The sequence below is a fragment of the Ceratotherium simum genome, chromosome 11 (genome assembly GCF_057802395.1).
Source record: "Ceratotherium simum simum isolate JZ-2026a chromosome 11, ASM5780239v1, whole genome shotgun sequence".
Classification (NCBI taxonomy): Eukaryota; Metazoa; Chordata; class Mammalia; order Perissodactyla; family Rhinocerotidae; genus Ceratotherium; species Ceratotherium simum.
Genome location: NC_141910.1, coordinates 68,577,142 through 68,601,243, shown reverse-complemented (window position 1 = coordinate 68,601,243; position 24,102 = coordinate 68,577,142). Strand labels below are relative to the sequence as shown.

General features: G+C 44.7%; 2 protein-coding genes across 7 annotated transcripts in view; one reads left to right on the top strand and one right to left on the bottom strand.

The window, feature by feature from the left end:
- Nucleotides 1-14,907, top strand: IAH1 (isoamyl acetate hydrolyzing esterase 1 (putative)). Of its 4 annotated transcripts, none has more exons than XM_087437184.1 (7): nt 243-347; nt 1,754-1,806; nt 7,400-7,545; nt 10,269-10,465; nt 11,600-11,630; nt 12,653-12,774; nt 14,486-14,907. In XM_087437184.1, exons 1-7 carry the CDS (start codon nt 267-269, stop codon nt 14,666-14,668), a joined length of 813 nt encoding a protein of 270 aa, XP_087293310.1. In that variant the 5' UTR covers nt 243-266; the 3' UTR covers nt 14,669-14,907. The 4 variants fall into 4 exon arrangements, with proteins under 4 accessions (XP_087293308.1, XP_087293310.1, XP_087293309.1 ...); XM_087437183.1 differs by having other exon boundaries at nt 7,397-7,545; XM_004436454.3 differs by lacking the exon at nt 11,600-11,630 and having other exon boundaries at nt 7,397-7,545; nt 10,269-10,430.
- The window catches only part of ADAM17 (ADAM metallopeptidase domain 17), a 59,146-nt gene continuing 49,919 nt past the window's right edge, over nt 14,876-24,102 (bottom strand). For all 3 annotated transcript variants that reach the window (XM_004436455.3, XM_087437179.1, XM_087437180.1), the window contains 6 exons: nt 22,582-22,716; nt 20,874-21,004; nt 19,944-20,022; nt 19,087-19,175; nt 17,306-17,356; nt 14,876-16,774 (listed from right to left, as the gene is read on the bottom strand). In XM_004436455.3, coding sequence (XP_004436512.1) covers nt 16,424-16,774; nt 17,306-17,356; nt 19,087-19,175; nt 19,944-20,022; nt 20,874-21,004; nt 22,582-22,716 — 836 coding nt within the window. In that variant the 3' untranslated portion in view covers nt 14,876-16,423. The remainder of the gene's footprint in view (nt 16,775-17,305; nt 17,357-19,086; nt 19,176-19,943; nt 20,023-20,873; nt 21,005-22,581; nt 22,717-24,102) is intronic.

Genomic DNA, 24,102 nt, shown 5'->3' with positions numbered 1-24,102 from the left:
AGGAGGGAAGAGCGAATGAACGCAGGAGGCGGGGCTGTCCCAGAGGCAACAGCTGTCACGTGTCCTAAAAATGACCGGTTGGCCACTGCCGGGGCCCGCCCGAGGAGCCCCGGCGGCGACAGGAACCCGGGACGAAGAGCCCCCAACAGGTGCAGGAGACAGGAAGGCATCGGAGCGCGCAGGCGCCTCCCAGACCTGGGCGGCCCCGCCCCCGCCGCCCGCCGCCCGCCGGATATCCGGTCTGCCCCGCCCCCGCTGGCCGCGCCATGGCGCTGTGCGAGGCGGCGGGCTGCGGGAGCTCTCTGCTGTGGCCGCGGGTGTTGCTCTTCGGAGACTCCATCACCCAGGTAGCGCCGCCGGCCCCGTCGGATTCAAACGGCCCGTCTCTCGGGCGTCCTCGGCCGCGGCCTCAGGCCCCCGGCGACGCCCCCGCGGGAGCCCGGCTTCCTCACGGGCTGCGGGCCCGCTCTCCCCGCCCCGGTGTCTCCCGTCTGTCCCGAGGCTGCGGAGCCGCCGCCCTGCACCCCGCTCCCCCGCGGAGGCGCCCCACGGCTGGGCGCCCCCGAGGGACCTCACAGGACCGTCGGGTCCCAGCCGCTCCGTCCCGTGGTCACACCCTGGCAGTGGGTCCCGTTTCTGCCTGTTCGCAGCCTCAGGGACAGTGACGTCCCCGCGGTGACGGCACGGGTCACGCGGTGCTCGCTCACACGTGCGCCTCCTCGGAGGGGTGCCCTGCTTTCCGGACGAGCCGAGGCGCGGGAAGGGACCTGGCCGGGCCCCGCCCTGGGACGGACGGACCCTGCGTGCGCTGCTCTGTCCTCCGCGTCCTTTGTCGTAGGGCTTTTAGGAAGAGCTGGTACGAGGCGAGTTGTTTTCCTCCTGGTGCTTCCTCGTCGGTGGCACTGCTCTTCCGCGAACACTGCCTGGTACCCGCGCGGAGCCTCCCGGGAGGCCCCGCACCGAGCGCGGTGGCGGCCGCGTCGCTCCCTGCGCTGTTGCTGCAGCCCGTGCCTGCAGGGCACGCGCCCCCGCTTCGCCCCTGCGCTCCCCTGCTGGGGCAGGTCCGTCTTGAAACAGGTGCCTCGAAGAGTAAAAAACAGAAGGCCGTCTTCTCACCCAAGATCATTTCAGCTCATATTAAGGAAAAACATATGTTCTTACTTCAGAGAGGGAGGAGTACATTTTAAAAATTGCTTTCCCATGGTGTTTTGGGGATTTTTTTTCTTATTTTTCTCACATTCGGATGTGACTTCCTAAACCAGTTTTCTAGGAATGTGCCAATAATTGGTAACATTACTTTTAGGCATCTAGAGCAGTAAGGGCTTTCCAAATTCCATGGGAATGTGTATCAAAAAAGTGTTCACTCTCAGTTCTGTGATTAATTTCCTTATTCGGTGTGCCGACTACGGAGAAGCAGTAAAGCATGGACTTCATTTCCTGACGTACGGGGGCTTTTCTCTCTCGTACACAGATTGAAGTAGGTGTTCTAGATAACAGTGCCTGTAATATTAGGTCTCAAAAACATGCAGATGGCGGGCTCAAATCCAGTTCATCGGGAAGAAGCCTTCCCTTATTTCCAGAGTGCTGCTGAGGTGCCGCGGAGAAACCCCTGAAGTGACCTCTGAGCAAAGCGGACGGTCAGGGCCCAGGAGCCGGGGAGTGCAAAGAGAACACCAGAGTTGCTGACCAAAATGTGCCTTATGAAAATGTGCTAGTTACGCTCATAAGTAGTAATGCGCTTTTCTTTCTTCAGTTTTCTTTCCAGCAGGGTGGATGGGGAGCATCACTGGCTGACAAGTTGGTCAGGTGAGAATAGTTCTAGATTGATTCTTGAGTGTTTATTGATGGGAAATGTAATAGCATCTCAGGAGAAGAGAGGGTGAAGGATGCAGTTTCAAACAGTAAGTCCTGCCTTGTTCGTTTTTGCTGGCCTCCCCTAGTTAGTGAATATGCAGGGTTGAGGGAGAGGAGGAGGAAGGGCTGGCACTCAGGGTTCAGTAAAAGCTTCGCCACTGTGCAAAATCAAACCCTAAAAGTTGTGAAAGATACATTAGGGGTTTGGATCCAATAAATTCGGCTATTCACCACATAAAAAAGAAAAGTTCTTTTTGAGTTATTATGGTGGATGTGATTTAAATGATTAGTGAGTTCAACTGAAAGAAAGTAAAATACATTCTTAAGCCAAAGTTGGATTCATTTTTGGATAATTTTTCCCCCAAATGCTGTTTATAAAATATATCAGAAATAGTGATGATTTTGGTATTTTATGTGTCAAACAATTTAATCATATGCTAAGGAAGTCATTAAAAGGGAAGTAATGTCCCAGTTCAAGAGGTTAAAAAATAAATATTTTCCACATTAAAAACAGTAGACATGAGGGGCTGGCCTGGTGGCGTAGCTGTTAAGTTCGGGTGTTCCACTTTGGCCGCCCAGGGTTCGCCTGGGCGAGGACCTACTCACTGCTCATCAAGCCATGCTGAGGCAGCGTCTCATATAGAAGAGCTACAGCTCTACCACTGTGATACACAACTATGTACTGGGGCTTTGGGGAGAAAAAGGAAGATTGGCAACAGATGTTAGCACAGGGCCAATCTTTCTCAAAAAATAAATAAATAAGATGCAGATTCCTGGGCTTTGCTTCATACCTGATTCCCACCAGAGGAGAGGCCTAGGAATGTGTATTAAAAAAAAACAGTAGACATGAGTATTTGTCTTTGGGGTATCAGTAAACTGATGGGCAGGAGTTTTGTCTTTTCCTCCTTTAGAAGAAATAATAAACTGCATCTACTACCAGCTTATCATTACTTGATAATTTTCTTCATCAGTATAATTAACACACCAAGAAAATATCTTTTAAGTTATTTCTAAATTTGAAATGTGCTTTAAAATGTCTTTACTTTCTCCTTCATTTTTATCCCCTAAACTGGAAATGAAATATTAACCCTCCAGCTTTTTCTGTTCCAGAATCCTTTCTCTATTTAAGTGGACTTAATCTAAAAACATGAAAGTATTATTTCATTCCTCAATTTTCTTTTCTGTAAAATGGGAGGATTATAATAGCTATAATAGGTGGGGGGGAATGAGCTAATGTGTGCTTGCTTAGTCAGGTGCCTGGGACATAAGTGCTCAGTAAATATTAGCTTTTATTTTTAGTAATCCAGTTTCTGTTTAATTAGTCCATTAACCTTTTCTGAACAAGTAGAAGATCTCAAAAAGCTAAATAATTATTCAAATTGCCTGAAAAACTCCAGGCATTTCGAATGTTTCACCAACATGTAAATGTTTCATAAATAGTTAATATTTTTAGTACTAAAATCTTGTCAATTGATAGTTTAGAGGTGTGATTGCTAGAAGACCACTTAATTAGAAACTAGTTATTTTTCAGAATTGAGAGTAATTACAGGAAGAGACAAAGTTGTAGATAGTGTATGGTCTGCTAAGCCTTATTTATGTAACTTTTTTTTTTTAATTTTTATTTATTTATTTTTTCCCCCAAAGCCCCAGTACATAGTTGTATGTCATAGCTGTACATCCTTCTAGTTGCTGTATGTGGGACGCGGCCTCAGCATGGCCGGAGAAGCAGTGTGTCGGTGCACGCCCGGGATCCGAACCCGGTTCGCCAGCAGCGGAGTGCGCGCACTTAACTGCTAAGCCATGGGGCAGGCGCCATGTAACTTCTTAAGATCTATGTAACATCTTGTTGAGGCACAAAGCACAAAGCTGAGTGGCTGTCAGCTGACCCCACAAGGAGGCCTCACCTGGGTGAATTCTCCCCTGTTCTGGCTCCACCGCAGAGAATGCCTCCCTCTCCTGGGCGCACTCGCCTCAACCAAGCTCACAGGAGCCTATTAGGAACTCAGATGCCCCAAGGGAACAAAAGATAGAACCCAGGCAGCGTGGAACACACACACTGGCATACTGAGCCCATGTTCTTCCAACAGGCAGATCTACGTGAGAAACTGGGAGGCTGTGTGGGGAGCCAAGGGACATAGGGACGCTGGAGGGTTGACCGGCATCATCTGCATTCACTGCTGAGGGACCAGACAATCCAAGTCCACCCTCCTTTTTTAGCATCAGAACAGACGCTTCTTGCTGTTCCACACTGCGCAGCTGCCCTTTTGATGGACATGTTCAGTCTTGAGCTAATGCTAAAGGACCTGGGCCCCAGCGTCTGCTTCAGCCAGTGCACAGCCCTGAACTGATTCATAGTGCTTCCATTTAACCTAGTTTCCGAGTTTTAAAGTTATGAAGAGATACCCCACTGTAACTGCCCTTCTGTACTGCCTAGATGGATAGTAATAAATTTAAAATATATAATTGTTTCCCATAGTGATATCTTTAAGTTTTAGCTTTTTTTAATACCTTTTTTTTTTGAGGAAGATTGGCCCTGTGCCAAGATCTGTTGCCAAGCTTCCTCTTTTTCTTCTTTCTCCCCAAAGCCCCAGCATATAGTTGTGTATCATAGTTGTAGAGCTGTAGCTCTTCTATGTGGGACGCCACCTCAGCATGGCTTGATGAGCAGTGAGTAGGTCGGCACCCAGGATCTAAACCCTCGAACCCCCGGGCCACCAAAGCAGAACGGGCGAACTTAACTACTATGCCACCGGGCCGGACCCTAAGTTTTAGCTTTATTTTTTTAATTTTTTTTGTGTGTGAGGAAGACTACCCCTGAGCTAACATCTGATGCCAATCCTCCTCTTTTTCTTTTTTGTTTGCTGAGGAAGACTGGCCCTGGGCTAACATCTGCCCATCTTCCTCTCATTTATATGGGACACCTGCCACAGCATGGCTTGACAAGCGATGTGTGAGTGTGTGCTCGGGATCCAAACCTGCCAACCCCAGGCCGCCGAAGCGGAGCATGCGCACTTAACCGCTATGCCACCAGGCCGGCCCTGAGTTTTAGCTTTAAATAAGATCTTTGTATACTCATTACAAAAGCATTTTAACAATTCTAAATCCATTTAAATGATTTTAAAATTTATTGATTATTTTCATCAATTTTTTTAGCCTTATCCAAGTATTTCTTTAATCAAAAATACTTGGTTTGAAGGAGTTAGAATAAACTCACCTTTTTCAGTTTTTAAAATGCTTCTGCTGTTTGCTTTTAAAGATATGCCCTTGCCTGTTGCCATTTGTAAAACACCTAATTTACACTTTTTCTGGAAGACAGTCTTACAGAGCACAGATGTTTTGGAAGGCATCTTAGATAGTTCTTATCCTTTTCCCATCTTCATCTGAACTTAAATACCTGTTATTAGGCATGAATTTAAGTAAAAGCCTTTCTTAATTTTCCAGTTTCTTTAGCCTTTTAAATAACTTGGGCACTATTGATTGTTCATTCCAGAGACGTTCAGACATTCTTCCCCCCTCAGAAGGGAGCCTTAACAGTTTCAACCCTGGGCCTCACCAGCACTTTTTTCCTGGTTCACAGCCTTATGATTTCTTTAAATCTATTATGGCTGCCATTTATTGAGCTCCTTACATCTGTCTGGCCACTACATTACTTTTTTTAATCTTCGCACAACCTGCCAGATTAGGTATTAGTGTTCATCTTGTACATTTGGGAGACTGAGGCTCAGAGGAATTGAGTAAATGGCCAAGGCCTCATTGCTAGTCACTGGTGGTACGATGCGGGCCTTGGCCGCTCTGATTCCAGGCCTTGCGGTATTACTGCTGCATCACAGGGGCCTTACGGAGGAAGCAGTTTTGCCTTTTGTTTTTCAAGTGCTGTAGTGACTTAAACCATTGGATGGATGTAAGACAGACTCACCTTGTCCAAATTCGAGAGTATTCCATTTTAAAGTATTGTAAGTGGAGTCTTGAAAATGGCTAGTCAGCTTTTTTTTTTCTTTTTGCTGAGGAAGATTGGCCCTGAGCTAAAATCTGTGCCCACCTTCCTCTATTTCATATGTGGGATGCCTGCCACAGCATGGCTTGATAAGCAGTGTGTAGGTCCACACCCGGGATCCGAACCCAAGAACCCCTGGGCCACTGAAGCAGAGTGCACGAACTTAACCACTGCATCACCAGGCTGGCCCTTATTGACCACGTTAAACATCTATAGACATTCCCAGGGTCACAGCTGAGTGAGGAGCTGGGATACAAACCCAGGCAACCAGCTCAAGATCCGTAGTTTGGTTTTTCATTATACCCTATAGTACTGTGAGTCAAATCATATATTTTTAAGAAGGAAAAAAATACCTGTTAATGAACTGCTTTAAACTGAAACACAACTAATATATTTACTAAATTATTGAATCAAAACAAAACCATTGTGTGATAATGATGTGTCAATGTAGGTTTATCACTTGTAACAAATGTCCCACTCTGGTGGGGGATGTTTTTTATTTATATTTTTTATTTTTTTAATTTTTTTTTTAACTTTATTTATTTATTTCCCCCAAAGCCCCAGTAGATAGTTGTATGTCATAGCTGCACATCCCTCTAGTTGCTGTATGTGGGACGCAGCCTCAGCATGGCCGGAGAAGCGGTGCGTTGGTGCGCGCCCGGGATCCGAACCTGGGCTGCCAGCAGCGGAGCATGCGCACTTAACCACTAAGCCATGGGGCCGGCCCAGTTTTTTAAATTCTTTGTGAGGAAGACCAGCCCTGAGCTAACATCCAATGCCAATCCTCCACTTTTTTTTGCTGAGGAAGACTGGCCCTGGGCTAACATCCTTGCCTCATCTTCCTTCACTTTATATGGGACGCTGCCACAGCATGGCTTGACAAGCGGTGCGTCAGTGTGCACCCAGGGTCCGAACCTGCGAACCCCGGGCTGCTGCAGCGGAGCGTGCACTTAACAACTGCGCCACCAGGCTGGCCCCTGGTGGGGAATGTTGATAGTGGAGGAGGCTGTGGATGAGTTGGGGCACAGGGTATATCGGAAATCTCTGTACCTTCTGCTCAATTTTGCTGTAAACCTGAAACTCCTCTAAAAAAAATGGTCTATTAAAAAGTCTCAAAAATATTCTGTACACTTAGCCCAAGCTAAACAAACGATTGTTATATATGAGTTCCAGCTTATCAGTGACCTTCTACCTAAGATACTTGCTCAGATTAATACCTGTGTGCTGTGAACTCCATTTTAAAATTACCCCACTGACTGTGCATGAAATCAGCTAGTCTGCAGACTAAATCATAGCCCCTTTGTGAGTATTCATAACCGCTCCCGTTGAGGAATGTGATAGATTTACCTCTGTCTTGGAACAGCTTAAGGAGGACTAGCATGCTTTATGTTATTGCTCTTGTCAGAGTGAAACCTGGGCAGCATCAGAGCCATGTGGCATCAGCAGGGTATTACAAACCTGCAGAGCACACCCTCACTAAAGGTTGCTACAGGGAACTGGAAACAGTTCTTTGCCCACAATTCATCCTCTTAAAATTTTTCTTTTCAGAAGATGTGATGTTCTGAATCGTGGATTTTCAGGTTACAATACCAGATGGGCCAAAATTATCCTTCCAAGATTAATCCGGAAAGGCAACAGTTTGGACAACCCAGTAGCAGTTACAATTTTCTTTGGTGCCAATGACAGTGCATTAAAAGGTAAAAGGATTTTTGTGTTTTCCTAGTTCATTTTTAATTGTTTTTACATTACAGCAAACTTAATTTTATATACCTTTTTCAACTGTTTACTTATCTCCCAGTAGATAGTTTTGCCAAATTTATAATGAATTCCTTGAGTTTACTTATGTGTATTTCTTCTGGCTTTAATGTCACTGGATTTTATTCCCAACTTATTTTCTACATGCCTGGGTTGTTGGCAGACCTAAAATTTCCAACACTGTAATGTTTTCTAGAATCCTGTACTGCTCTGCTAAATTTCTAATGTTTTTCCTCTTTAGTTGACGTAGTTGGCAGCAGAGGGCTCAAATTGTCCGCCTTGCAGTGTGGATCACACTGATGGCAAAGGCGCTCAGGGCAACAGCCCCCTGACCCGGTGCAGACTTGAATCCTGGGTGACGGTAAACGGGTTTGTAACAGGAGACATCTCTCCGTGTTTTCCGGAGAATTACTGCTGTGACTAGAGGAAAAACTGGCCATGCGAAGGCCTTTCTCTCTTCCCTTCCTACTCTTGAAAGGAGAGCCCTCTGCAGGGATAAAGGAGAAAAGTCAGGGCCGGCCCCGTGGCTTGGTGGTTAAGTGAGCGCGCTCCACTGCTGGCGACCCGGGTTCGGATCCCGGGCTCGCACCGACGCGCTGCTTCTCCGGCCATGCTGAGGCCGCGTCCCACATGCAGCAACTAGAAGGATGTGCAGCTGTGACACACAACTATCTACTGGGGCTTTGGGGGGAAAAAATAAATAAATAAAATCTTTAAAAAAAAAAAAGGAGAAAAGTCAACCTTTATTTTGGAAAGTTGGCTAGTCAGCTGCCAGAGGTTTCTTCCGGCCCCGACTTCCCTCCCAGCAGTGGCATGGTCTGCTCTTCACAGGCACACTGTGGGGGCCATCTCAGGTGAGCCTGGAGATAAAGGAACAACTGCCAACTGCGGTGCAAGGAATTCCTGCCACCTATGAAAAAGATGATATAAATGACAGGTATTAGTAGAGACTGTAAGTTAACTGTTTGGATGAGTCAGATCTTCATTTACTTCTTATACCAAAAACTGTAAGAAAAACCCCCCCAAATAGAAGTTTTTAAAAAGGTGAATTTTTATCAAATTTAGGACAAGGAAAAACACTTTCTAAGCATAAAATCAATTGCAAGGAAATTGCAAAGGAAAAAATATAGGTTTATGAAATAAATTTAAAATAGCTTATGTCGGGCTGGCCCCGTGGCTTAGCAGTTAGGTGCACGCGCTCCACTGCTGGCGGCCCAGGTTCGGATCCCGGGCGCGCACCGACGCACCGCTTCTCTGGCCATGGTGAGGCCATGTCCCACATACAGCAACTGGAAGGATGTGCAGCTATGACATACAACTATCTACTGGGGCTTTGGGGGAAAAATAAATAAAATTAAAAAAAAGAAAGTACACCTACCTTTTAAAAAATAAAATAAAATAGCTTATGTCAAAAAAACTGTAAAAAAAGACACATTGAGGAAAATATTGGCAAAAATATGGCAGACAAAAGGTTCATGTCATTAATGTAGAAATCAATTAGAAAAATATTAACTCTGATAAAAAATAGGCAAAGGCAGGAACAGATAATTCACAAAAGGAGAAATTTAACAGCCAATACATGTTTGAAAATGCGTAAAAACTTCAATTATCCAAAAAATGCAAATTAAAACAAGGAATTTTGGTTTTTGACTCTCAAATAGGAAAGCAGTTTTAAGCAATGATACTTAACAGCTGACAAGTGTGGAATAAGATGGGCACTTGCTTACCTTACTGCTGGGGAAACCTGTTGTAATCTTTCTGGAAAGCTCTTTGGTGGCAATCAGCAAGAGACTTCCCTCGTCTAGAAACCCAGCCTAAGGAAATACTCAGTAATGCAGCCAGGTACATGTGCAAAGATTTCTATCCCTTGTTATTTACAATAGCAAAAAATTAGAATGCTGCATAGTAAGGAAGTAGAAGCATCAGTTGTGGTCACCCTACAACTAAACACCATGTTTTGTTTACATGGACACAGATGCTCAAAACGTTATGTGAAAAAAGCATGGTATGGTCGTATATCTTCAGTGTGATCTTTTTTTTTGAGTATACATATCTACATGGAAAAGACTGGAAAGAAGTACATCCAAGTGCTAACAGTGGTTTTCTGGGTGGTAGGATCATGAATGATTTTATTTTTCTCCTATAATTGTACTTACATGTGGCTTGCAAAAGGCCTGCACTGAGCCTTGTAATACCCACGTGTGAGCCCATCCAGAAATGATCCTTTGCAGCCATAGTAGCAGTAGTGGCAATAGCTGACATTTACTTGCCAAGTGCTTCCTTTGTGGCAGGCCTCTTGCTCTAAGTGCCGTACACACTTTGCTAACTTAATTTTCACAACAACCCCATGAGGTAGACCCTATTATCATCCTCATTTTATCAGTAAGGAAACTGAGGTACAGAAAGGTGGAGCGTTCATCCAAGGGCATGGAGCTGGTTAGTGACGAGCGAGGAGAGAGCCTGGGCAGTCTGCCCCCACAGCCTGGGCTGCTGTTCCTTTACAAATTCAGCCCAATCCATTAATAACAGCGTGGCCACTAGAGGAGAAAAGACGAGAGTACTCACAAGGCCCCGAGCCAGAGCCTTTGAAGTCTGTTTTACGAAGAACCCTGTACTTGAATTCTTCCCCCTTCTCTTTCTGAAGTATCGTGTTCCTCCTGAACAGATGAGAACCCCAAGCAACACATCCCTCTGGATGAGTACGTCTCGAATTTAAAGAGCATGGTGCAGTACCTGAAGTCTGTGGATGTCCCTGAGAACAGGGTCATTCTCATCACTCCGCCCCCTCTCTGTGAGACCGCGTGGGAGAAGGAGTGCCTCATGCAGGGTAAACACCGCCAGCACAGTCTTACCAGACCTTCTGTGAGTGCCCCGAGACGACCTTAGATGGCACAGTGGTTTCCAGTCTGTGGGCCTCAGGTTTCAGGGCTCTGTAAATCCATATCGTTTATGTTTTCCATCAGTAGAAGTTAAACAGAACATGTATACCTTTCATCACGTCACACTCGAGAGCTTTTTGACATAGAAGAGGGATTCTCGCTTTGGACGAGCGAGCCTCAGAAAAGTCAGATAAACTGCAGTTCCCTGCGTGGTGCTGAGGCCCAGGATGTGTATGCGCTTTGGCACTGAAGTCCACATTTGGGGTGTTTTCCTGACTTTACAGCAGTGGGACTTTACTGCACCTGGTTGCCCATTTCCGTCTGTACATGGCCCTCCTCCACTCTGCCTTGCCTTGCCTCCCTTGCCTTGCCTCGCCTCCCTCGCCTGTGACACCTCCCTTCAGCAATGGGACTTTTCTATTTCCCCAAAAGCAAAGGCTCCTCTGCAGGCTCACAGGCACAGAGGCACTCAAGTGCAAGGGCGCTTCCACTTCACTTGTGACTGAGTGACTGAATGCAGCTCTTGGGCGTGCCAACACCAGGCTTCTGCCTCGGTACCACCAGAGGCACTTTTGTCCCCACAAACTGTTCATCTTTGCACCTTTATATACTATGCCAGGACCTGGCCAGATGCTCAGCATACAGAAATGACTAGAACCCAGTTCCTGCCTGTTGGGCTAGTGAGGGAGACAGTCACGTAAACAGATATTTGCAGCAGTGTAATAAATGGTATAATAGAGGTATTAATAAAGATCTATTGAAAGTACCCAAGCAGAATCCAGAGATGTCGAGGAAAGCTCCTCAAAGGAGGTAAATAGGGAAAGTTTACCATGGAGAGAAGAATATATAGGGAGGAGGGAGCCAGGTCAGCTGTCGTCAGATATTTGAAGGGTGCTGTCACAGAAGGATGAATTAAACACTGTTGTCAGCTCCAGAGGGCAAAGTGAGGACCCCCAGTGGGCGTCATCTGAGGCAGATTTTAGCTCCTAAGTGTTCTGCCTTGCATCAGCGATTGCTCATGAGTTAGTAAGTCCATTGTTGCAGGAAACGTTCATGCTAAGCCTGGATGACCAGAGGTGTGCAAGTTAGAACTGCATTAATGCTTTTCAAATTGCAGGTCACAACCCATCCATGGATCATAAAACCAAGTGAGTTACCGATTTCTTAATTCTATTCCATTAAAAACAAATGTATCTAGAAGGCAGTGGGCGCTGTTTTGTGAGACTTTTTTGCTTATATAGATGTGCATGTATTGCTGCTGTAAAACATATTGATTACTTTAGTTTTAGCCAGGTTTGTGAGCCATCAGACCATGTGTGGTTCTTGTCTGGTCCTAGATTAGCAGGTCAACATCACCTGGGGACTTGGTAGAACTGCAAATTCTTGGACTCATCCCAGACCTGCTAGATCAGAACTCTAGGGGTGAAGCCCAGTAAGTCCTCCAGGTGATTCTGATTATGTTCAAGTTTGAGAATCACTGCATTAGACTGGAGGTTGGCAAACTATGGCCCACGGCTACAACGAATAAAGTTCTGTTGGGAGACAGCCAGGCCGACTTTTTATGTGTGGTCTGTGGCTAGTTGTGAACTACAGTGGCAGGGTTCAATAGTTGCCAGCATAGACCATATGCCCGCAAAGCCTAAAATATTTACTATCCAGCCTTTTGCAGAGAAAGGTTGCAAACCCCCAAGTTAGCCTAAGCGACCTCTGTGGTCCCTTCCAGCTCTCACCTCCTCTGGTTGAAAGTCTACAAATGATTTTTCCACTATATTGCAGTGGCTTCTCATTACCTATAAAAACTCAGGAGTCTCAGGACAACATTCCTCTCCAACATACCCCTTACTAGCCACCAGTCCAACTCCATTCACCTCTGGCCTGCACTTTAGCCCCTAGGCCTCTCCTGCCTCTGGACCTCTGTTCACAGTGCCCTTAGAATGGCCCACTGCGGTGACCACTAATGGCTCCCTTGTCTCCGTGGTGCTTGGTCCTGCACTAGGCAGAGCAGCACACTAGTATCCTTGTGTTCCCCACCCCCCATGGCTGGCCTGAGTTGGGTCCATAAGTCCATGTCTGTTTACTTGAACTGAGAAACCATCCAGGTCAGTAGAACCTGCACAAGGACCAGGACTTGGGTTTATCAGTTGCCACCTGGATTTTCTCTCATCAATAGGTTGCAAATTAAATCGCCTGAACTTGGTTGTTGGTGAATATGCCAGTGCCTGTTTACGAGTAGCCCAAGACTGTGGGACTGATGTGCTTGACTTGTGGACCCTGATGCAGAAGGACAGTCAGGTATGGTGGCTTGCTTGGTCCTGTCAGGGTGAGTAGATCCCACAGAAGTGACCCAGCCATGTGTGGTTCTGCCTAGAGCAGCCGTGGGAAGGTAAGATAGTTGTCTCTTTCACCCATTAAAACAAGTCGGGTGGAGGGGAGGAGCTGGAGAGGCTCCGGGACAGCTTGCAGACGCAGCACCTTATTCAGCCTTGCTCCTTAGCTGCATTCAACAGCTTGCATCACACTGTTAGCGTGTAGTGAAATAAATGAGCAATAACTGGTTCATATTTAAGAACATCCAAGCCAAGTTCTTTTATAATATGGAGTGGGGGGAAATTAAAACTCGTTAACAGGCAAAACAATGAATTTAATAATATGGTATTAGCTAAAATTGCTATTTTGAGATATGTAGTTCTATTTAAATAAGTCTGTTTTGAAGCCAGAAAGCCCCTTATAAATAAAAAAAGTAAAAGGCTGGTCCCTGTGGAGAATGGTACAGCCACTCAGAAAGACAGCCTGACAGTTTCCTGTACAGTTACACACACTTATCTAGGACCCAGCAGTGCCACCCTGGGGTGTTTACCCAGAGAAGTGAAAACTTGTGTTTCAGTCTTGCTCTGAAACCTTGACTAGACTTGACCCCTTCGTGGGTTCCCAGCTCAGGAGCAGCTTGAGTGCTAAAGGGGATAGCATCTGGAGTTCTGTTTTTGTCTGCGTTCAACTTCCATCTGAGGTGGTTTGGAAAAGTTGTGCCACTAAAGGAAACTGCAAACTATTGGGCGAGCTGTTCTTACAAAGTCCTTTTAGATTTAACACACTAGGATTTTCCTTTTAGGTCAGATGGTCTCGAACGGAAGAGATGAGAAAACTAAGGCCCTTGAGAAGTGCAGTTAGAATGGGAATCCCTATGTGGCCGGCCCGGTGGTGCAAGCAGTTAGGTGCACTCACTCTGCTGTGGTGGCCTGGAGTTCGCAGGTTGGATCCTGGGCATGCACTGACGCGCTGCTTGCCAAGCCTTGCTATGGCGGCGTCCCATATAAAGTAGAGGAAGATGGGCACAGATGTTAGCTCAGGGCTGATCTTCCTCAGACACACACACAAAAAAGAATGGGAATCCCTAGTCTGTAAAAGTCATCAACTAGCTGGCCACCTAGGTTCTAATGAAGGATAGGAGGCAGTGCGCTTGCTTAGGGAAAAGATGCTTCCCCAAAGGAGAAAGGGCTCTAATGGTAAATGTTCCTGAGATCAGGGCATGGGGGGGACTGGACTCTTGTATTCTAGCAGTTCTTCTAGGCTGGATGGTACAAGTTCTTTCCACCTAACAACTTGTCTAAATTTAATACCTAGACTAAGAGTCAAAGCCATTTTGACACACTGGGCCCTGAGCTCTTTTAACACTTTTTTTTTTTTTTTTGGTTTTGGTTGATTACATTAATGAACCATATTCACTCATGAAGCCTCTTCTTCCACCTGATGCCCTGGAACGATGTCTCAGCTCAGGTTTTATGAAGCTCAGTCTATAATATGTAGATAATCTACATCTCTGCAAAGGGCCTGTGGGCATTTGCTGAGATAACGCAAACAGCACCCAGATGCTACTACAGTTCCCGAAGACTGCTGGTCAGGTGCTAGAAACAAGGGGCTGACGATTTGCCAGTCGGGGGAGAATAGTACACACCAGCATTTAGAAAACTTACATGCTTTTAAGTGAGTTCTCTCTCTCTTACAGGACTTTCCGTCCTATTTGTCAGATGGACTACATTTATCACCAAAGGGAAATGAGTTTTTGTTTTCCCATCTTTGGCCTTTGATTGAGAAGAAAGTCTCTTCCTTGCCTTTGCTGCTCCCATACTGGAGAGATGTAGCAGAAGCAAAACCAGAACTAAGTCTTCTTGGTGATGGAGATCATTAGTCAGTCAGAGAAAACCAAGTCTGGCTGTTAATTTACAGAATGAGAAGTCACCGATGTGCAACGATCCCAAGATAAGCAATCAAAGAATATTTTTTGTTTCAAGATTAAACCTTTCCTCATGACCCTGGAACAAGAAAACGCTAACATCTGCCACCAAGATTAATAAAAGCATTAGAATTTTTCAGGGAAGCTTTGTACCTAGGTACATTGTATTTTGATAATAAATATTTATTGATTGATCCAGGTGTCATGAGTGCCAAGGCTACAAAATATACCCTGAGCAGCTTGTTAATTCTATAAACGGAAAAAAGGTAAAGACAGTTTTTTTAAAAAGTCACAATTTTATAAAAAATGGTTCTTACATCCAGCTGAGAACTGTTTCACTCTCATACATACACGCACACTCACCTTAGATCAGATTCCAAAAGTGTAATTAAAATATAAGAATATTGTGACTAGTTAAAAGACAGCAAATACCACAAGGTACAAGTTCAAGTATTAGTGTAACAGGTATCTGTATAACATCCTTAGAAAAAAGACGGTTTGTCACAGGTTTAGTTAATTACCCTCAAAGTTTATATAAATTATCTCAGTTAAAATGTGTTGGCTGGTGAGCACATTTCAGCACTTAGGAGGAAGGAAAAAAAGCTTTTAACTACAATTTTAAAGAGATTTAATCTGATGAGTCTTATCCTTCACACAGTAAATGCAGACATCCAGAATCCTGAAGCACTAAAGCAAGAAGGAATGCAGATGTCCACATGCAGGTCAATACACAGGGTTTTTAAGAAATCAGTTAGTGTGGGGGAAGAAGCCCCAGGCCCAAGGGAGGCAGCATGTCACACTGCAGCCCACTGAAAACCACCTGCTATTTTGGTAAGATACAGTACCCTCTTGGCCACTAGTGTTTGAAAAGAGGCGACCATACACTCTTACTTTGAAGTAGTTTAGGTTTTGTGAATGGTGAATTTAAGAGCATGGCAACATTATTAGAGATACATGAAGATACATACAAAACAGAAAAACTACCCAGCAAATTAGGGCCTTAAACAGTTGGCAGGATTCTGTAAATGCAATTTGGCTACTATTTGTAACCCTCACTATAAGGTAGATTGTTTTAATTCTAGAAAGTACAAACCTTAGAATTAAGAAACATTAACCCAAATTATTCCTAAATTTAGATGTGTAAATCTCCCCACTGCTAAAAGCTCTAATAGCATAGAAACAATCCACGTTTTGGAGATAATGTATAACTCGGTTTTATCTCCTTTGTCTTTCCTTGAAGGCAAAAAATAAATAAATCTGTGTTCCAGTTGTCCTCACAAGTAACTGCTAAATGCCTCCTCATATTCAGCGGATTACAGTGTATAAAAAAGAAAAAATTGATCATCTCCCTAATCAGTGCTGTTATCAATATAAAAGGTTAATTTACAAAAACGTAAATATTCATAACCTAATCCAGCTGTATTTTCTGCTTTTGCACCACAGGTTGAAGGATATTTTAAAGATCAAAAAAACTAAAACCTGAAAGCCTCAAAATAAGCTAGATTCCACCTTACCTCTCCAAAAGGAAAAAGGCCTAACCACAAGTATTACATATGTGAAGGAAGGTCCGAACACATGACCAGCATCTGCTGTGAAGTCACTTCCTTATTTCTCCCAAATCTTCACAAAGTATATGCAGTGATTTTAGGTCAAATCTATAAAAATGTTTTGCACACTTGAGTCACAGAGCTTAGAACATAACTCCCTAAACTAGCACTCAGTTTCTTTGCTGTCAACACGATTCTGACGCTGCAACTTAAAGGATGAGGCCTTTTCACTTCTCGTCACCGGATGGTCCGTGAGGTCCTCAAACGACTTGGCAGCTGTGCTGCTATTTGGGAAGGGGTCCTTCTCAAAGCCATCCTCATCCACATGCGAGTCTGTGCTGGGGTCTTCCTGGATGGTGTCCATCCGCTGGTGGTCCAGTTTCGGAGCCACAGGCACCGAAGGCAGCACAGGGGTGGGCTGCAGGAGCTGCAGGCGGCCTGGGGTCTGGGGGGCAGGAAAGGGCTTGATGATGCGAACCGAGGCTGAATCCATGCTGCTTAGCATTTCAACATTCTGGAAAGACATGGGAGTAAAAGATGAATCACAGGTCCCTCAGCTCCGCCCTGACCAACCAAATGGCCTTACACTGTAGGTGCTGTGATCCTGCTAAGGAACACCCTCAACCTAAGAGGTGACTCAAACAGTTAGCTTTCAGATGTCCTGACAACTTGCCATTTGAAGACCCAAAACAGAACTTATAAGAAACAACCCTATCAAGTTCAGTTCCCAAGACAGGAAAAGATCTCAAATAGTAAACTAAGTCAGTCAGTGCTGAACAGCTAAGTCATTCACAGCTGTGGGGAGGGGCAGAGCAGCACTCCTGTTTAAATCTCCATCCATGCAACAGGGTTGCATGCAACAAGTTCATTGTCACAGCTGTCACGAGAATGGACCTTAACATCCAACCTAGATCCTTCCTGCTGCAATGACCTTCCACCAGCCAAAGAAGGCGCAGCTGGAAAGGCTGACGGTTCTTGCTGAGGTGGCCAACTGAAGGTCTCAAAGTGCAACTGAATGACTGTTTCTTTCATGCGGTATACTTACACTGGGGTGAAACAGAGACAGAGATTCATACTGCTTATCCAGTTTCTTATCCTAGAAAGAAAAGCAGCACAGGGAAAACAGTCATTCATACAAACAATTCAGTTAAGTGCTCTTTCCTTACAGGCTCCTAATATTAACTGAAGAACTTACAACTTGAGTAGTAAAAGTGGGAGCAGATCCAGCAGGTGAGAAAGAATTTCTGATGCAAGCTTTAAGAGTTCTGCCACCAGCCTAAAACTGTTTCCTTTGCACAGGAAGGCATTATGTTTTTTTGGTGTTAAGTAAGGAAATAGGCAAGGTGTAAGTGCTATTTTTCTGACATTACCTCATGGGCAGGAAAAGAAAAGGCATCCCCCTGTGTGCTCAGTGGTTAGGCGTGGGACGCAGGGCACTGCTGACCGGCAGGGCAGCTGGTTGGAAGGCTAAGAGGGCTATGCTTGCTGTCTCAGCTGGCACTAGCTTCAAACTGTCCCAGCCCGCCACGGCCTTAATACTCTTCTCAGCTGTTTCCAGAGTTTCTATGGCCCCAACTCTTAGAGGAACGGGGCCTCAAGTCCCTCCATCATACTTCTGCCAAAAGCTGAACACATGGTTCCGTCCCCTGCCCCTGGTCCCTGCCTGTGGCTGACGTGTAACAGACACCAATCTAGGCCTAGCTTCCAGTCGGGCTGCCCTGGACATACTCTGTGGTCACAAACAAGCCACTGCCCTCCCTTCTGTAGCAGCTTTGCTCAGAAACCCAGGGTCAGACCTCATAGTCCACAACCGTAACTTTCACTGTAAACAAAGTAGGTTCGACTCTCAAGTAAAAGCAGCCACAATGAATGGCACGGTCGCCCATGTCAAAGCTTCAGCCATGTCACCTTTAACACAGCTTTGCTTTAGCAGAGCTGTTCCCTAGAGATTGTCCTCCCCACACCCATCATGCTCACCACCCTGAGGAAAAGCTGCTCAGTGAGACGGCCCAGGCAAGAGAAGCCAGCAGGAAAGGAGAGGAAGCAGAGGCGGTGAAGATGCATGAGAGTCAGCTGTGCTGGAATTTTCCAAGTGCTCATATGAGGGGCATTGCATAAGAGCTTGAGAGTGCAAGTGTGGAAGCCTGGGTCTGATTTCCTCATCTCTACAGCAGACAAATCCTCATTTTCCCATAGAAGCAAGGAGAATGGACTCCGAAGAGAATTTCTGAAAAAGGGCCCCAAGTTTATACAGTACCTGGAGTTCCTCAGACAAAGCCCAATTCAACTTGTTAACTGTTAACTCATTTTGAACGAGAATAAAAAAGATTGCCCACTCTTATCAGTTGGAAAGATTTGAATACCCTATACGATAATGCCAAGAATCTATATGGTGCAGGGATATCATCTTTGGAATGCTCGTGTTTGATACTTGCTCTGTTAAAGCAAAATCAGCCTGAAAATGCTCTTGTTTAGAAGCATCACTCATCAGAGGTCCTAGATAAATCCAATTAAACGGTCTCCTGTGCTTAGAAGTGCAAAATTCCTCAGAAACTATACATGAGAAAAAAAATCTACACACGGAAAGTATAACTCTTTTAAAAGACTATTAGCAAAAAAAAGAAAAAAGAAAAGACTATTAGCTAAGCTTTTAACATTTTTTTCTTTTACGTTTTTTTTTTATTCCTAGGGATAACACGAAAAAAAAATGTCATCGGAAACATCAGATTTTGCTAAGAACAAATTTCATCTTTTCTATAGGTTATATGGTTGGAGTTGCTCAAAATTTTAATACAATGTTTCATTAATTAAAAATTGGTGACTTACCACACAATGGACAAGAATGCTGAAAGGAATCCAAAATATCAAGGAGAAAACCAGGACGGAACCTACGATGTTGTCTGCTAAAAACTTCCCTGTAACAATTCCAAACAGTGAATGTCTTGATCAAACACTTAGAAATCTAAAATTAAATGCTCTTAGTGTATTACCAGTGTGTCAAATGCCACAGACTTCTTGCTAGATAAAGTGACCCAGTACTGAAAGGAGTGTCTGTGCCACCTATACTAGACCTGACCACCTCCCTACACCACGGTGCTTTTCCAGAAATAGCCCTGATACACTTGATGAGAAGAAAAGATTACATCACAGAGTGCTCAACAGGATCCCTGGAGTAATGGTGTCAGCGGACTGATCAACAGAAGGCTACGACCAGTAACGATGTTGAAGATGAGGGTGTTGTTGCTATCTGGGTATTATTATTTTTGTGACAAACTATAAATTATGTACCCTAGAGGACATAATACATCCTTGCTTCTGCAAAATCTGATGCCCACTTTTAAATAAACAATTCTTACATCAAACAGGATTCAGATTTACAGTCTATAGGACTGAACCATGCTTACGCTGTCATGTGTTCATTTTTTAATAAAGAAGGAAGCCAATATTTTGACTAAGTATTGACTTCGCTTGTCTGAAAATCTGTGCATCCATGCTAGACAGGAGCAGACCTATAATGGGTCCATTTTATTTTAGCCAACAAAGTTGTTTCAAAACAAAAGCAGTGACTTATTTCCATCTTCTATTCCAGAATTAGAGCATATCAGTCTGACACCACACTTTCTAATGTCATCACCAAAATCAGCTCAGTTCTAAGCAAACAATCACCTGGGGAAATCACCTACCAAAAGTATTGATGCTCAGCTGGTCAATGAAGTCCCAAAATCGCTCGATGACATCCTGTACTCGTTTCTCACATTTGCCCTACAAACAGAAAACAGACAGCATTACCCCTAAAAGCAATGCCTTTAGAAGCAATGTGTCTTTATAAAAATAACTGACATGAAAAGGGCTTCATTAAAACCAAGCATCTAGGGGATCCATCTTTCACACAGAGCAATAATTTAAGTGTTTAATGAGCACCTAAGAAAGTAGGATACACTGTCATTGACACTTCTACAATTAGTCAATTTTTACAAGTGAATTTAGAATTACCAGGAGACAAAACTCAAGAAAACCAGTGTGTTAAAGACGGGGCATTCCAGTAAGGACTCCACTGATCACACACACACAAAGTGGGCAGGAAGCACACAACCAGACCGCCTAGAGCAGCCTCTCTAACCCTTACATCCTCCTCCATGACTCTGCGTGAAAACCATTATGTTTCTGTAGAGAACAAAAGGGTCTGACTCAGGTGAGTCAAGGGCCTCTGGGTCTTTCCTACTCGTTCAGCACCTGTTTCAAAATCAAAACTTGCAATTTCACAATCTTAGTCAATTTTATAATCAGCCTAGAAAACCAAATAATTAAGACTCACTGCCTAAATACAATCAACTTTACCAAAAAGTGTCGTCAAGGTCCTGCCCAGTGTCTGGACTCAGGGTTCCCTACTCTGGAGAGAGTGTGCTCCAGTCTCCCAGAGCACTTGGCCTTCTCTTGTCAGGTCACACCCACACACACTTCACCAGACACTCTCACTAACAAGAACAGCGGGTTAGAAAGACACGGCAGCATTTGGGTTTTGATTTTCTTCGATTTGCAAAATCAAGTATTTACAATATAAAAACTTCCTGTCTGGCTGTTACAGAAAGAGCTCTACACAAATAAATACTCACATTCATGTCACAAAATCCTACTGTACAAGGCTTTCCTTTCCTCAAAAACAGGTTCTTCTGTTCAGCATTGACGTAGGGTACACAGCGGCCTGAGGGGTCCCTGCAGCACACCTTGCACGAGTTGTCAGTTTCTGAAACACAGAACGTGACCGACAGCTGGAGTTTCCTGAGAGACACACCTCTCCTCCTTCCCTTCTCACCTCCCCGCCGTGCTCCCAAAGGGGAAGGAATCACATTTATTTTTTATTTCAATAGCTAAGACTATCCACATTTCACTCCCAGGGAGTAACCTGAGTTCACGCTCCTCAGCCCTCACAGCGCCTACAAGGTAAAAACAATTTACAAAGAAAGTTTCCTTTCTTTAATAGATTAAAAGCCAAATTATTCTACTTCAAATCCTTCATAATGCTAAAGGTTTCCCTACATCCCAAGATTCTTATTACACTGCTGATCTCAATCCTTAGCTTCTCAGCTTCAAGTACACCCTGGAGAGCCAGGGCTCCAGCGAGAGCCGCAGCTATGAGAGCACTGCCGCCCTGCAGGGGAGGATCTGAGGGACCCACTGTGACAAGAGCACAGCAGGCTAAACACAGCAACTCCCTCCATCGAGACCAACCTCCGACAGCACATGGGGTAACAGGAAACAAGTGGGCATCAAGTAAGCCATCTGGCACACATACGAATGGCAGAGATGCCCAGAAGTCAACTGGCAGTGTGACTTAAGGGACAGTCTTTACTGACGAGGGAATGTCCATATTTATACTTAGGAGAAATTGAAATCAACTAGAACACAAAAACAAGCAAAACCAATTTAAAGGGAAAACAATCCTTTTCACATTCATTCACTTATCAGGCATCTCCTGGGCATTTACTATGTGCCTTCCAGGGACACAAGCCTCTTGCCACTCACTAGATAAATCACTGATCTGGCATCCACTGTGTTATCTTCTTTATTTACCTGTTATTCCCCCTGGAAGGGCCACTTACTCCATTGACTGTACAGATGGCAAGTTCCCAACCGCATGGTTTTGACTTCTGGGTTTTGTTTTGAAAGCAAGAGAATTCTGTCTGAGGTGAGGTGGGAAGCTTGGAGCCCAGTCAGTCCCGATGCCCCTTCCTCAGACCCAGGGGTTCCAAAGACAGTGTGGAAACCTGAGGACAAACGTCTAAGAGGCCAGAACAACGTCACCAACCATCACTAAGTGAGGCCCCTGCCCCAAGCATCTGGCAGGGAGCAGAGTGCAGCAGATCCAGCCCTGCCAAAGATGGCAAACATCCTGATAGTGGGTCAGATCCTGGGATCGGCTCTCTCTGGCTGAAGTCTTAACAAAGCGTCCTAGTTCAATGCCAGTGGGATGCAGACAGCTCCTGCTGCTTTCACAGTGTGTATGATATGGGGGAAGGAGGGGTGAGGACAGACATCCACATACCTACAACCACAACAACAACTTCTATCCCACCCCCAGCCTGCCACGTGGTCTGAAAACACAGCAAGAAGGAAGAGCGACAGGACAGTTTTCAAAGACAAAGTGGAGGAGCCAGGATCTGAACCCAGAGAGGTCTGCGTCCACACTGCTGGGTTCTCACCACCACCCTGACCAGCAGCGAGCGGCTGACACTGCCAGGCCCCCAAGTGGAAGGAAGGGGCCTGGCAGACACAGGCCATCTTCTCCCCTGCTGCAAGGACACGGAACAGCAATGTGCTCACCGTTACATGCACAGGACTCCAGCCGCTGCTCCCTCTCACAGAAGGGAATGCACTTCCCATCTTTACACTTGCCGAGATCCAAGCACACCGTGTCATCTGCAGCATTTCCGGGAGGGGGGCATTCACTGCTGTTCCCTGGAAGCAGAGGATGGCACACAGGTCACGAGGAGTCACAGCCGCCAGTTCTGCTGGGACATGCCACACTGATCTCAGGAAAGGGAGCACCTCTCCTCCAGAACAGGCAAATCCACAGAGACAGAATGTAGACTAGGGTATGGGTTTCTTTCAGAGGTGATGAAAATGTTCTAAAATTAACTGTGGCAGTGGTTGCACAAACGTGAATATATTAAAAACCACTGAACTGTACACTTTAAACAGGTGAATGGTATGGTATGTTAATTATATCTCACTAAAGGTGTTAGAAAAATCAAACCAAGCAACCCATGGAAACAGAAGGTTATAAAAATTTAAGAATGTACATATACCAGACAAACAGGAACAAAAAAACTGGGGTAGCAAACTGAATATTAAATAAAACAATTTAAGTAAAAAATAAAATCACAAGGGTCAAAAAGGAACATTACATACTGGTAGAAGAATAGCAGATCAAGAAGATATAGAGACTATGTCCAATAATGTACCTAATAATACAGCTTTGAAATTTTTCTTTTTTTTTTTTTGTGAGGAAGATCAGCCCTGAGCTAACATCTGCCGATCCTCCTCTTTTTTTTTTTTAATGCTGAGGAAGACTGGCCCTGGGCTAACATCCGTGCCCATCCTCCTCTACTTTATATGGGACGCCACCACAGCATGGCTTGACAAGCGGTGCGTCGGTGCATGCCCAGGATCTGAACCGGCGAACCCGGGGCCACTGCAGCGGAGCACGCACACTTAACTGCTTGTGCCACCGGGCTGGCCCCACAGCTTTGAAATTTCTAAAGGAACAACTGACAGAACTACAGAAGATAGGGATAATCAATATAGATAGTTTAAAGATTAGCTGCATATGGATTAAAATCCAAAATGTAGAAGGCAAGATTATGAAGCTAATAGAAGCAAATATCTTTGTATTAATGTGAAAAATATCTTTGTAACCATCCACAATTCAAAAAAATAGACACACACACATACAACAAAATGAGACTTGATTACATTAAAATGAAAGATTTCTGTTCCAAGAAGGACAACAGGTAAGAGGGAGGTACATGCAATGTTTACATCAAACTGATTATTATACAAGAACTCCTCCAAATCAATAATAACAAAAAGATATGAAATTTAATTTTTAAAAATGGACCAAATATATGAACTAGCTATTCACAAAAGAAGAAATCTGAATAGCAAATAAACATAAAGAGATGTTCAATAAAAATGTAAATAAGGATGAGAAATCACTTCACACTCATCAGATTGGCAAAAAAGCAGACAACTGGGTAATACAGAGTGCTGGCAAGAACACCAGAATACAAGAACTTGCACACACTAATGGTGGCACCAACAAACCAGTAGTGCTGTTCTAAA

What these genes read in the sequence shown, in the direction of transcription:
- IAH1 (XM_087437182.1), top strand. Translation starts at nt 16, where the DNA reads ATGAACGCAGGAGGCGGGGCTGTCCCAGAGGCAACAGCTGTCACGTGT. An exon ending in TCGGAGACTCCATCACCCAG is followed by an intron (nt 348 to 7,396) that starts GTAGCGCCGCCG and finishes TTTTCTTTTCAG; the next exon opens with AAGATGTGATGTTCTGAATC. An exon ending in CAATGACAGTGCATTAAAAG is followed by an intron (nt 7,546 to 10,268) that starts GTAAAAGGATTT and finishes CCTCCTGAACAG; the next exon opens with ATGAGAACCCCAAGCAACAC.